Source organism: Poecilia reticulata, chromosome 3, assembly GCF_904066995.2.
Source record: "Poecilia reticulata chromosome 3, P_reticulata-male-v2, whole genome shotgun sequence".
In the NCBI taxonomy this organism is placed as follows: Eukaryota; Metazoa; Chordata; class Actinopteri; order Cyprinodontiformes; family Poeciliidae; genus Poecilia; species Poecilia reticulata.
The window spans coordinates 9,806,980-9,821,640 of record NC_088832.1 but is presented as its reverse complement, the minus strand read 5'-3'; the positions used below and the strand labels follow the sequence as shown (position 1 = coordinate 9,821,640).

General features: G+C 38.8%; 1 protein-coding gene across 9 annotated transcripts in view; it reads left to right on the top strand.

Annotated features, from left to right (window-relative positions):
- gramd2aa (GRAM domain containing 2Aa) overlaps positions 1-13,997 on the top strand; it is a 28,996-nt gene extending 14,999 nt beyond the window's left edge. For 5 of the 9 annotated variants that reach the window (XM_081605031.1, XM_081605036.1, XM_081605035.1 and 2 more), the window contains exons 3-12: positions 1,411-1,468; positions 4,184-4,523; positions 6,282-6,385; positions 6,855-6,953; positions 7,346-7,417; positions 7,524-7,580; positions 8,568-8,769; positions 10,953-11,046; positions 12,327-12,431; positions 13,065-13,997. In XM_081605031.1, coding sequence (XP_081461157.1) covers positions 1,411-1,468; positions 4,184-4,523; positions 6,282-6,385; positions 6,855-6,953; positions 7,346-7,417; positions 7,524-7,580; positions 8,568-8,769; positions 10,953-11,046; positions 12,327-12,431; positions 13,065-13,068 — 1,135 coding nt within the window. In that variant the 3' untranslated portion in view covers positions 13,069-13,997. Of the gene's footprint in view, positions 1-1,410; positions 1,469-4,183; positions 4,524-6,281; positions 6,386-6,854; positions 6,954-7,345; positions 7,418-7,523; positions 7,581-8,567; positions 8,770-10,952; positions 11,047-12,326; positions 12,436-13,064 lie in introns of those variants that run through there. The other 4 variants (XM_081605033.1, XM_008404681.3, XM_081605038.1 and 1 more) reach the window with 4 other exon arrangements.
- Positions 13,998-14,661: the final 664 nt, after the last annotated feature.

The window sequence follows — 14,661 nt, the reverse complement described above, 5'->3', positions numbered from 1 at the left end:
TTGTGATTGTAGCGTGAAAGCGCTTCGAGTGGTCGGCATTTCTGAAAAGCTCTACAGAGGTTTCTGCCCGTTTCCTATAAATAGAAGCTCAGAGTTTCAGCGTGTTCTCGTTCATCGGGTCAGTGGTTCCTGCTGTGCTGGTTCGCCTCTCATGGGGGCAGATCGCTTTTTTATTTGCAGTAAGCAACATCACTATTGTAAAAGGTTAAAGATGGTCTAGAGTGCTGCAAGCTTCTTTCATTCTTTTTTTCTCTTTCCTTCTCTATTTTTTGTCTCTTTCAATTTCTCTCTTTACTTAATTTTTTCATTTTTTTCTATACTTCTTTTTCTTTCTTTGTTTCTTTCTTTGTTTCTTTCTTTCTTTCTATTTATTTTTTTCTCTTTCCTTTCTTCCACTCTCTCTTTGTTTGTTTCTTTTCATAAAAGTTTGTGAAAAGTACATGTCTTAGGAGACCTTCTGTCAAAGGTTTGATCCAAAAATCTGAACTTATCAGATAAATGGTCATTCCAGGTGAGCAATTGAGAGAGTTTTTACATTTTGTGTAAATACTGTTTCCAGTCTAGACATACCCAGGTGTCGTCTAATATGGGTAAAACTTTCAAACCCAGTGTAATAGTGAAGCAAGAATCGGTCCTGACCGGCTGCTGATATGATACGTTTTCACTGAGGAATGACCTCCGCAGTGTGGACTTTCACTTTCAGCTCTCCAGTGGAACCAGCAGCAGCTTGACTGGCTCCGTCGGAGTGCCTGCTGGGCCGCAGTGTTATCAGTGCCTCCTCCTGCGGCGGCGCTTTCATATCAGCGCCGCGTTTCACTCCCTGAGCTCGCTGTCAGTCACCCGACACTTTCAGTGAGATACCAGATGAAAGACGAAGTGTGCTTCTCTCTCTCTCTCTGTCCTTCTATCTAAATGCCTCGCCACATTCAGCCTTTCCTCGGTCCGCACCGGCTGCCGCCTTCCCCAGAACACCTGAACGGAGCAGTTCAGTGACATTTTCCTTCCAGGATTGATTGTGCTGCGTTTTTTTCTGCTGAGTTGTTATTCCTGCCTCGGAAGCAGATTTATGAGCATCATGCTGGGACATCTGCTCCTCCGGAGGCGAGTTTGAAGTGAAACTCTTGCTATTAAAAGAGCGACACATAATCGCCTGGCTTGGCCGCTCTCACGCTTCAGCTGCTCGGTATATCTATCTAATGCCAACTCTGGCTTCAGATACAATGAACATGTAATACAATATGTGCATCTCGAGTGTTTTTACCTCTTTTGGCTCAAATTTTCCGTCCGATTTGCAGGAATATCTTCACAATCTGTTATTTTAAGCCTACCTTTCCCACATAGAGAATAATAGTGTGAGTTTGGTTCATGTATTATTATATATTGTTTACAAATTTTTTTACTACACCACAGGTTTCAGCTGATTGAAGACCTTTCCTATGAAGATGTGAAGAAATGCTACAGGGGATCGGTGAGTTTGTCCTGTTTTGGTTTTGCTTTAAACAAACATGAAGTAAAATTAGCTAATAAAAGCGTAACGAAGCTTCAGTAGCGTTAGGCTGTGAAATGTGAACATGTTGCTCACCTCTTGAAATATCAAAATAATCTTTCCAAATCCAGAGTATTGACCCTCCTTACAGGTTTTTCTGTTTTTATGTCAGATCAGCACATAAAGTGGAATTTCAGAAAAAGGCAGCCTTTTTTAAAAAAAAATTATTCTTTCATCTATTGAGGTAAAAAGCTTTCCACCGTTACATGGCCCCATGTGAAAAAATAATTGTCCCTCATGTTAAATTGTGAAATAACTGTGATGAGCCACAGTTTTTGGAAAGCTGTGTACATTTTCAAAAGCATAACTCAGGCCTGACGATCAAATGTAAGAAATAACTTTAAATAGAACATTTTATAGCGTAAAGTAAATGAAAAAATCTCAAAAAGCAACACATCATCTAAATGAAAACAGTATAGGAAACAAGTATTCGAAGTCTGAAAAGGGATCCAAATCCATTTCTAACGCTTTGGGAATCCAGCGCACTACAGTGTAGGACACATGTGTCAAACTCGAGGCCCCGGGGCCAAATTTGGCCCACCGTAGCTTTTTATGTGGCCCTTTAGGCTCCAAATTAGTCCCTCCAGTTTTTTACAAATCTGCAAAATTCATACAAAACCCACACAAAATCAACAGACCCACATATTTATTTTCCTGATTTTTGCAAAAAATTCTTCTTAAAATTGTCTGAAAACATTGGGTTTAAGTGACTACTGCCTCAGCCTTACTTGACGTCAAGCTATAGTCCATGACCGATGTGACAAGTAATAAAAGTTACATTTAGCATCATATATTGGCAAAACAAAACAAAACAAAAAAAAAACCCAGAAACATTCACAAAATCCTGGATGGACTGGTCAGTCTGAAACGATGTTCAATATTTAATTTTAAGAAACTGACACAAACAGCCACTCATTGATATTTTAACAGCTTAGTTCTGGCACAACCGGCCCTTTAAGAACATTCAGGTTTTTGATTCGGCCCAAAATGAAAATGAGTTCAACATCCCTGGTGTATAAGCTGTAGTTAGTGGATGCCAGCTAGCATGAGGAAACATGGGCCAGCGGTGAATCTTCCAAGTGGTGTCCAGTCTAGCAAAATGACTCCAGGAGTTCATTGACTTCACCCAGAAGGGTGAAGACTCCAGAACATCCAAAACACTGCAGGCTTCATTTTGCTTTAGTTGAGGTCAGAGTTCATGAGTCTACATGAAGAAGAAGGCTGGGCACAAACTGCCTCCGTGGGAGAGTTCAAAGGCCGCAACCACAGCTGACAAAAAGAAACACAAAGGCTGTTCTCATGTGTCACAAAGCGTCTCGATCCACAAGACCTTTGGGGAAGTTTTGTCTGCACTGACGAGACAAAAGTGGAACTTCTTGGAAAGTGAAAGTGTGGTTCATGTTACGTCTGAGCTAAAACTAACCCAGAATTGTGGAAACAGACTGTCAGACATGGTGGTGGTGTGATGGTTTGGGATTTGAGGTTTCTGGTCTGCAAAGGACGCTGTATAAAAGCGAGGAATTAAACAAGAAGTGCATTTAAAAACTGGAAGTGTGTTCCAAAGAAACAACCGAGTAAAGCTTGGCTTTGAACCGGACTCGAATCCAATTCATGTACCATAAAGATGAGGCTCACGCTGTAAACTCCTCCAAGATGGCTGAACTAAAACGTTTCTGCAAAGAAGAGCGGCCATTAGCCGATCGCTTTTCCACATGGCTCCAGGTCGGTTTGATGAAATCATCATTTGAAAACTGCAGAAAAGTTATTTTAGTCTGATTGCTTAGTTTGATGATCTGAGACAATTAAGTATAGCAAAAATAAAAAGCAAAAACAGAAGAAATCTACAAGGAGGGGCAAACGCTTTGGTTGTTTAATTCAGTAGAAAAAAGATCACAAACTGCCTCTGCCCTCTTGCATACTCTTTTAGTCATTTAGCAAAACAATACACGTTGGAAACGGATCTAATTTCCACTCTGAATGAGTCGGCATATTCTTCCAGAACAACATTAACCGAGGGTTTCCCCCTCCACATATCCTAAGCCTCTGCAAGCACTGCTCAGAGGACAGGAGCTACCTCTTGCCGCGTGCTATAAATAGTGAAAAGAGCGCCAGGAGCGATGCAGAACGACAGAGCGAAACAGTGATAGATGAGATGCAGAGCAGGAAAGTTGTAGCAGAGACTCTGAAGGCTGCAGGTGAGTTGTAGCAGCGAGGTGAGAGGAGATGAAGGAGAGATCTAGTGATTTTTCTTTTCTTTTTTTAAGGGAAGAAGAAATTGGTGACTTGAATGTTCTTGCCGTTAGAGAAACTGACAGCAGCGAGGAGAAGGGAGGGAAAGAAAGGAGTTGAAAGTACCTGTGTGTTTTCCAGCTGAAGGACAGAGTGAGTGTATGTGTGTGAAGGAAAGAGGAGTGGGGAGGGAGCAGCGGCAGAGCCACTGAAGGTGTATTTGAGACAGAAAAAGGCAGCCTTGTAGTTGAGAAAGAGCTCTGAGGCAACAAAATGAGGCGTAGCTGCTGCTAGTCTGTAGTCTAGGTGTGTGTGTGTGTGTGTGTGTGTGTGTTTGTTTTAGCTGCACTTAGAGGCAGATGCATGTTGAGTAGACGGTAACCTCAGCCCAACACTGACCAGTGGCAGGGGGGGGAACAGTGTGTGTCTTGCAGCGGTTTGCTCCAGGCCTTGGATGTGCGAGAGTGTGTGTGTGAGTACGGTGCCAACGTGCTGAGCCTGGTGCAGAGCTCTCGTCCTCTGTGGGAGAGGGTGGTGTCTGCGCCAAGCGGAGCCGGAGGGGCCGGAGGCGGAGGAGGAGGCGGCGGCGGTGGAGGGGTCGGCGGTGCTGGCGCTGTGCGGGCAGGCCGGTCCGCCAAGGAGCTGCTCATGACTCTGCCCTGTCCCTCTGCACAGACTGTCAGCAAGTACAACTCGCAGTACCACAAACTGTTCCCATGCGTGCCCAAGGATGAGATCCTCATGAAAGGTACCGTCACCGTGTCAGCTTTTACACTGTGCACATGAGCTGCTTGTGGCGGGACAGCATGTACCCTCCATGTGAGAAAATCAGGACTGTGTGTGTGCGCGTGGGTGTAAGTTGTTGTGTCATTTTGTGGTGATGTCATCAGCTGAAAAAAAAAAATCAATTTGTGTCTAAACTTTGAAAAACAAGGCCACTAAAAATGTGGCTGTTTTAGGTTAAGTTTGCCTGTAGCAATAAGAGACAGATCAGTGGATCAATTAGTCGCATGATAAGTTCAAATGAGCTTAATGATTCACATTCTGATTATTAATATTTTTTTGAAGGGCAATTTTGGTTACAGAGACAGTAATACATCTCATTAATGTTTTTTGTTGTTTTTATTTGTTTTGTTTTATTTTGGATATTTAAAATATCCTCCAGCTCCAGTATTAAGACTTCTTTACAAAATGAAAGTTTATTAGTCTTTGAGAGGGCAAACTTGCATTATTATGCAATCATCAGTATTTCACTTTAAAATAGTCTTCAATATTATTATTTATCATAGTAATTACTGGGACAGAGATTTGGGGCCGATTTCCAACCTCTGATTTTACGAAGCTGTGACGTGTTGATGCACACTGCAAAAAACACAAAGTCTTACCAAATATTTTTGTCTAGTTTCTAGTAAAAATGTCTTTCTATGCTTGAAATAAGATAAAACTAGCGTACAATTAACTTTTCAGCAACGTATGGGAGCTTGTTTTCAGGCCCTTATAACACTAGAAAAATATCTTATTAGTAAAACAATCTGCCAGTGGACTTTTTAAAACTGTCAATATTAAGGAAGTATTTACTTGTATGTTGCAGAAAAGTTACTTGTAAGTTAGTTTGGTCTTACTTCAAGGATACTAAGATATTTACTCAGGAAACCAGACCAAAAATACTTAATATTTTGTGTTTTTGCAGTGCAGAGTTTAGCTTTTAACAACCTTGTCTGTCTTAATTCAAATGTTAGTAGTAGTATCGAGTAAAACAGATCAGTTTAGCTGTAGTGGATTCAGCTTTCTTCTTGTTTTTTTACGTCTTCCTGTTTGTCAGCTGGACATGCCTGCATAGAAATTAAAACTGTAGGTACATTTCTACTTTTAAGTTTAGAAGAAATCTATCATTTAAAGAAATATCACAGCCTTTTTTTTTTAGCCAAATTTTATTATTGTGCATGATTTTAAAATACTCTAGCTTCTAGTTTTTTATTATTATTATTGTTTTTGACTGTTAAAAACTGTTAAAAGCTTCCAAAAACAGAAAGACGGAGACAAAAAAAACATTTATTCTGCATAAATAAATACATTTGTTGCAACTCATTAATCCTTTCTCTTTTATATTTTTTATTTATTTCATAAGTTCTTGCATAAAAACATTTTTTTATACCTGGCTAACTTCCCCGCCCCCAAGTGGAGAAACTCTGTATTGCATCAGTGAGAATATCTGCAAAGTTCAGTAAAATGCATCGTTAGAAAACCGTCCTCCAGGCTTTGGGGAATATTTTTTGTTTCATCCTGGAAATTCAAAACCAGAACATGATCCTGATTTGGAAACATGTAAAGTATAAAACAAACCCCGGCTCTGAGTGAACTTCTGTTTTGCTTATTTTATTTCCTGATCGCTGCTTGAGGTTTTCCCTCTGGGACTGTGTGATGTTAAACTACAGGATGTCGGATGCGTGTTATTTCTTTAACTGTTGTGCTCTTGTTAAGTATTTTGTGCTTCTTCTTTTGTCAGTGTACTCCTGTGCTCTTCTTAGAGACATCCTCCTGCAGGGCCGCCTCTACATCTCCAGAAACTGGCTGTGTTTCTATGCCAACCTCTTCGGCAAGGACATCAAGGTAGGAGGCAGCTTAATAAACTCACAGTGACTGTGGGGGAAACTTGATCCGGGCGACTTTTAAAGTCACAGCCTGGCAAAGCTGATTGCACAGCTTTACAAATGATTTCGCTGGAAGTCAATCAGGATTAAGAGCAAACTGGAAGTCCCTCTGTCTTTATTCTTCGTGTTTTTAACCTTTAACTTTACTCGTCTCTGAAATGTTTCACTTTGATGTTGGACTTTCCAGCTCTTCCTTCAATTTCCTCAAAACTCCAGAGGTTTCAGTGACAGTAAGCCACTTATTGAAGCCGCATTCCTCACATTCTGACTCAATAATGCAGGTTTTGTGTCCCTGCTGGTTTTCCGCAGGGCCCGTCTCATTGCTCTTTTATATCAGGTCTTTACTCTCCTGCTTTCTCGCTCTAGCGGTTTAGAGGTCGAATCCAAGGTTTGTGTCTTCCTGAAAAGTTCTTTGTCGTTCTGCTCAGGTGGCCATCCCCGTTGTTACTGTGCGACTTGTGAAGAAGCACAAGACGGCCGGCCTGGTGCCCAACGGCTTGGCCATCACGACGGACACCAACCAGAAGGTAGACGCTTCAGCCAGAGAGACAATAAACTAACAACTTAAAGTTAGCCTAATTTAAGGTTAGCTTATTGTTTTTTTTGTGTTTTTTTTTGTCTGCTAGCTTCTTATAACATCAACTTGTTTTCTGTAGGGGATCATAAAAAAAATATTTGAGTATAAATAATTTTTTATGTTAAAAGGCTGAAAAGTTGGGGAACCACTGAAATAACCAACGAAGAAGAGGTGAAAGACTTTTTGCTGAAATCACTAATAATGACCTTAAGTGCACTAATTAGGCAAAACATTATGTCCACTAGAAGGTGAAGTGAATAACGCTGATTATCTTCTCGTCATGGCACGACAGTGGGTGGAATAAAAGTTAAAAAAACCTCCTGTTCTCTTTTATCTCCTCAGTATGTTTTTGTCTCCCTGCTATCAAGAGACAGTGTGTATGATGTCCTCCGCAGGATCTGCACACACTTACAGGTCCGTGAACACGCATACACACACACACACACCAGGTGCACTTATTCATTAAGTCCATGTGGCAGCGTGTCAGATAAAGAGGCGTGTGTGTTTTTTCCCCCTGCAGGTCAACGGGAAGAGTCTGAGCTTAAAGCAGTTCATGGAAGAGCCGGTCTTATCGCTGGTGAGTGAAAGTCTTTCACGAAACGCCGCAAAATCATCCAAATTCAGCCATCAAAAGCGGCTTTGATGGGTTTTATGAAGCACGGATCGATCCGAAGCTGAGGTCGACTTCGCTCAGACGAGATCGATCGATCGTTCTGCCGCAGCTGCAGCCGTGCGGTGAATTATTCCCCGGGTCGGCTCGATGCTGTCAGGAGCTCTCTGAGGTCACCTTGTGTTGCGGAGCTCTGTTAGCTCCCTGGCTTGTCCTTGATATTCTCCGTAACAAAAGTGAGCATGTTCAATTGAAAAGACTATTTAGATTTTTGTTTTTCAAACAGGTTTTCTAAAAACAAAGAAAACTAGTTATCTAGGACAAGAGAAAACATGTGATTACATAACCAAGAACAAAATAATAAGCTTATCAACTACTTTTCTGTTTGAAAATGAGAAGGAAGACTGATTTAATCTACCCTTTATCTCAATTTAATAAAACATGTCACTTACCAGCTCAGTAATGATCACAAATGTTGTGGTGGCCATATCCCTGTTGAATTTACTATGTAATAAATAACATTACACAGAAACAAACTGATTCCAAACTGATTCATAACAGGACAAGCAAATTAATAATAATAATAATAATAATAATAATAATAATAATAATAATAATAATAATAATAATAATAATAATAATAATAATAATGGGACGCACAGCATCAGAATAATCTCCAAGTTTTTGCCAATGTATACAGATCATATAATATAGTTTAAATTATAAAACAAGCATATAAAAGAAAAGGAAATCCTGATAATAGTATTGGGGAACTCCTGACCCAAATGATTATTTATTTTATTCAAAAATGAATTGAAAAGAATGTTGCCAGGAATTTCTTTATGCTTTAAATGAAAAATGTAAAAATTATTTAACAGCCGTCTTATATTTTCAACTTCATATCAGGTTAGAACCATAAATGTTCATGAACTGGTTTGTTGAGTAACTGGACAGCCTCGTCTTTCTGCTGCGCTGCAGGATGAGTTCCCGGCTCCGGATGAGTTCCCAGTGGTCGACGAGTTCCCGTCGGTGTTAAAATGGAGACGGAAACCGTCTGTGGTGTCCGTGTCCTCGTCCCTTCCCGACCTGCTGGGCAGCTCCACCAGCAGCCTGGGAGCAGCAGACACACCCTTCAAGACGGAGCCGCCACTGGAAGGTGACGCACACACACACACACACACACACACACACACACACACACACACACACACACACACACACACACACACACACACACACACACATACATATTCAGTCTCTGATGTTTTGTGCACATATTTAGTCGGTGCTGTTAAATATTCCTCCAGAAAATATTTTCCAGAGGTGACTTTATTTTTCTATAAGTTGAATTAAAAAGGTTGAGCCAAAAACAAAAACTTAGCTCCCCCTTTGCTAAATCTAGACAGGAATCACCGCGGGACACAAAATAGGATTCCCGTTTTTGTGTGAATGTGAGAGCAAATGAGCAATCTCTGTTTGGATTTTTTTTTTTCTCTTACGCAACAAGATGGAGATTAAATCACGTGGAGGCTTGTATTAAAAAGCTTTGTGCCCGTGCGGATTGAGTTGAGATTATCACAACAAAACATTCTGGAAAATTCTGGATGGATGAATGTTTTGGTGCATTCATGCTCAACATGCTCTGGGCAGCATGTTGAATATTTCACGGACCTGTGCATATTATTGACATCACCAGCAGGTCAGACTAGACCTTCCTTTAGTATTTTTTCCTCAACAATTTTTACTTCAAATCCAAAATGGCTACAAAATAAGTTAAAAAAAAAATACAAAAAGTAGGTGGTAAACTGCATGATATTGATTCAGTTATCTTAGCAACGCACATATAATGAGCAGCTTGCTGTCACAATGTATGAAAAGTGTTTACACATTGTCATAAAATACATCAAAGTTAGCAGGTTGACAGAAATAAATTAGGATTTTAGCACCATCAAAGTTGATTCATAAATCTTATTTACTAAAAACGTTGGATAAAAAAAGAGATGACCAACCAAAAAAAAAGCTCAAGCTTCCAGGTCCAGTCTGGTCTTTTCCTTCCTGTTTCTGAATGATGTGACATTCAAACCCAGTTCATCTGCTCTAAATGTAACTTCAAGGCCTGAAACTTCTTTTATCGCACACTTATCCACTTCTCTAATCAAAAGTCAAAAGAACTACTAATGAACATCACTTCAGAGGATGAGAGCAGGTTCTGCCTGCTTGAAATCAAAAGCTTAAGTGAGGAATAGTTTAATACTTTTACTCCTCATATCAATGCAGTAAACTGCCTACTATATGGCACTGTGTTTTAACTAAACTTTTTAACCTGCTGTTACTCCTAACCCCTTGTACAGTATGTGTGAATTATGATGACCCCACTGTGCATGTTTCTGCCTGTTTTGAATCATCTTTGATCAACAAAATAATAATTAAGCTCATGTGAACAACATGCATTGTATGTATGAGACATAAATTAATACTACGATTGAGGACCAAAGCATAAATAATATAAGCAGCCACATATTTCCATTTGTAATAATCAGCAAACCAAGAAATTTTTTTTTTGTTTTTTTTTTACTTTTGTTTTTGTTGAGCTGTGTTTCACTTCTCTGGCCTTTTTGTAATGTGAAGCACCATAAACTAAATAGGCACTAATATTATCTTAGAAAATACAACCAGTTTGGATAGAAATGTTTTGGTTAAAAACAACTGGAAGTTACAGTTTTATAGTGAAAATGTGTTTATTCTTACTACAGAAACACTTGAAGTATTTTTTTTTTTAAAACAACAACTCAGTCACAAGTAATAGTCAAAACATCAGGGAAAATATGGAGAATGAGGCACGATGTCTTTTTTTAGTGAACACACGATTCTGTGCCATTTCCTCCCAGCATAAAGTCAGAAATGTTAACAATCAGTCCTTAGTCGCTACATGAAGTTACCAATATTTATTTTTTATAAAGATGGGCAAAACCATCTGCAGGTGCTCTGCATTTCTGGCTACATCTTTTTTTTTCTGATGTTGCCAGTAGGTGGCAGTATATGGAGTTCACCCACTAAAGTCCAGTTATTATAAGATGATGAGCAGCAGCAGCTACTCACTACCCAGAAAACAGCTTTATAGCCAAGATTTAATGAGAATTTTGCCACAAAACAAAGTTTTTCTGACAGTCACAGATTTTTAAACTTTTTCCTTTGACAGGTTTTATCCAGTAAGGATTTAATCTGAGCACAAATTTACTCAGGTTTTCACACAAAAAGTCAAAGCTAAAAAGTGGAATATGTAGCCCAGTCGACTAATGTTAATGGTGTGGCGTTATGATGTGTGCGTGTGTGTTTCAGAGAGAGGTCTGCAGACAGACAGAGGTCTTTTATCAGAGCCGGTGGCAGAGTTGGGTCAGATGGAGTACCAGCTGCTCAAGTTCTTCACCCTGCTGTGAGTGGATGAAGGGACACACACCACCTTCACCTTCTCCAACAGCTGACTCCCAGCTCCACACACACACACATGCACACACGCACGGGGCTTTAATGTGCTAATATAAATAGGAGGTGATTCAGTCACAGGAGATCAGAGCTGCTGAAACACTCAGTCCTCCGATGAAACGTTGTTCACCACAATATCTCACATTATGTCACAGAGCGACATGCGCCTCGTCGTCATCTATTTCTGTACATCATCATTTGTTTTATTAGCAAGCTTAACCTGCTGAGTGAAGAAATAGAGCTCAACCTCATTCACTCATAAAATACACACCCAAAGCACATATCATATCATATTCATAATAGTTGTAATCAATACAGTTTTATGCAGCTGTTTTAGATTTAGACGCAACATAAAATTAAAGGTGTTATAGATTTATGGAGGACTAAGGCAAAATTGGGAAAAATCATCAGAAACAATAAAACAACCCAACAAAAAGATACAACAAAATAATTTAAAATTTATAATCTTAGACGTCTAAAATGAATCAATTGTTTTATTTACTTTTTTTAATTCATAATTTACTTTAGCATCAATATGAATATTTATTTTTTTATTTAGTTATGTTGTTAAAAAATAATTTAATTGGCAAATAGGGTTATATTTCTAGATTATTTCTTTTGCCCTTTAATTTTCAGTCATAATAATTTATTCATTAGTTAGTTTCTGCTCCAGTCGTATGTTTTATTCGTGTATTTCTTTCTTTCGTGTCACAATAACTTTAAGTTTGTTTTTGTATTCATTGTATTTGCAATTAATAAGTATAAAAATTATATGTTTTTTCAGTTTTGATTCATTAAATGTAAATGTTTTTAACCATAAATGTGTGAATATGTCAAAAGAATTTATTAATCATAAACGTATTTTCATTTTCTCAGGTTGTCCACAATGATGTTTCCATTTATTTACACAAGTCCGTCTGTTTCATCGCTCATTTTGTAAATTCCTGCTCCAGCTGTTAAAGGAAGGGACAAGTTCAAATAAGTTTAAAATACTTTTTAAATTAAGAGAATTAAGAAAAAGTATATAATTAATAAAATAAGTTTGAAGGAAAGTAGAAAACATTAAAAACACAATACATCAAATGTTTTAGCTTTCTTCTTTTCAACTTTTACAGATGCATGACAGGATAGTAAACACCGCCCCCCAGTGTTCATTCAGAAACATTACAGCTCTCTTCCTTTGTGTTTACAGAAGCATCTAAATGTGTTTGTCTCTTCCTATTTCATCAGAATAATCCTCCTCATCCTCTCGTCGTGCTATCTGGCCTTTCGTGTGTGCAGTCTGGAGCAGCAGCTCTCCTTCCTCAGTAACCCAAATCTGCCCCTCAGAGAGAGGTAACACACCTGCAGGCAGTGTCACTAAAGAAAAAAAAATTACAAAGACGGATATGTTTTCCTCAAAACAGTGGAAATCTTGTACATACTTAGATGAAATCAGTTCATGTTTGTACTGAATAGCAAATTTTGAGCAAACGTTTTGTAAAACTTTTCATTGCCAATGGTCACTTTTCGCACTCCATAAACGCTAGTGGAGCTATTTTTTCACGTCATATTTTGATAACGTTTTCTGATCTTTTTTCTCATTAAAATTACTCCCCCACCCCCCTCCCCATAATGTAAGAATTTTTTTTCTTTATTCTCCTAATATTACACAATATTCTTGTAATGAAACAAGAATTCTCTTTGCCCGAACCTAATACTCAGTCGTACAACTCACAGGAGTGGGAACTGAAGTAAAAGCCACTTTTGTGAGTCATTTGTAATTTATTTTAAAAAAAAAGAAAACAATAAAATAAAACGGATTAAAAACAGATTTGGTAATATTTCATTTTTAATCCATATTGCCCAACCTCATCTACTTCACTAGTTCTGTTGCTAAGAATGTAAGGATATAATTATGCATACGGGGATAAAAAACTATCCGTGCCGTTAGGTTTCCACTAACAACACTGTCTTCTCCTGCTCCAGGTAACCTCTGCCCTCCACTTTAAACCTTCTCTCTTCAAGCTTGGAGTCGATGATGCAACCCCCCCCCTTTCCCCCCGCCCCGCCCCAGCACAGATCCAGGATCAGAACAAACCCTCCATCCCTCCTCAGCTGCATCATCAAGGTTCCAGGCATCTATAAGGTCCGGGACGACCACCCAACCCAAGATCACTTCCAGACTATGCAAACAGACTGTATATTTATTTCTAAATAGAAAGTAGATTTTGTTATAGATTGTCAGCAGTTAATATCGCAGATGTGCTTTAGTGTGAAAAGCGGGGGGAAAAAATGCTGCTGAATCCTCACTGCTCTGTTGAGCAGACGGATGACAAAGAGTTGATGTTTGAGGCTAAAATATTGAGATGTAAGTAAGAAGGAAATGTTTGTATTTTTTTGATGGCTGCCAGCGTGAGTGAGCCTTTTGTTTATATCAAACATATTTTTGACTAATTGAGCAAACTAGTTTAATTTTAGAGGGAGAGTTAAAACTAGCAATAACGTTGCACTTTTTCTCGTTAGATGAAGTCCGAATCGTTTCAGCCACATGTCACATAAAGTGTTTTGTTTTTTTCAGTAAAAGGTACTCGGTTGTCATCTTAAAGATATTCACTGAAGAAGGTCATGTGAGCACAGAGATTTCACTTGTTTCCAGTGAAACAGCAATAATAGCTTTTAAAAAAGAGTGGAGGGATTAGATGAAATGTTATGTTTTTCATCACATTTATGAATATCTGTGTAAAATAAAAGGTTGCTTGGATTCTTTTACTCAAACATTTCAAATGAAGCCGTTAGTCTTTAAGACTCAGAGTGTTTGTTTTATGATGTTTGTTTGAGGATATTTGATGAATTTTCTATGGATGGTGATGTATTTCTGGACACTTTTAAATTAAACTGCAACTACGTTAAAATGACAAAGACTTTGTAGTTTTCTGCTTTGCTTTCCGACAAAAAGAGCAACAGTCTTGAAATTTTCTTGCTTATTCTTTTCTTGAATTGCCTTTTAAGATGAACCGGAAAATCACTGAAACTTTATCCAATGTTGTAAATCAAGGGTAGAGAAATATGAACATAAGGAAAAAGATGCTCCTCTACAAGATGTAATTGATTTTGGATTGTCCTATTTGTAATTTTTGCCTCAAAATAGACCTTAGCCTTAGCCTGGCCATTGCTTTCCTTCACAATTTGCTCGATTCTCATCTCTCTTCACAGCTCTGCCTGGGCTTTCTCTCATTGACTTGGATTCTCTCCAGCAGAATTTCAACCGGATCAATAAGCGGACAGAAGGAGAAATCATGAACGATGATGTTGATTTTCTGCGTTGTGTTAGAATTGTGATCTGCCTGTAGTTTTAGCAACAGCAGCGGAGGAAGTGAACAAAGCCGTTCAGTCCACGTTGGCCTTGCTTCCAAATACTGAATTTACAGTAACGGCCATCTTGCTCATCTCAGTTCTTCTCTCTTCGCAGTGGAGGATGGTTGTTTACAGTGCAGGCAATTTCTGGTAAGCTTCATGGCATCGAACTGGCGTATTACATACGTCACGCCCAAATGTTGACAATTAGGTAACATTTAAAACCTCA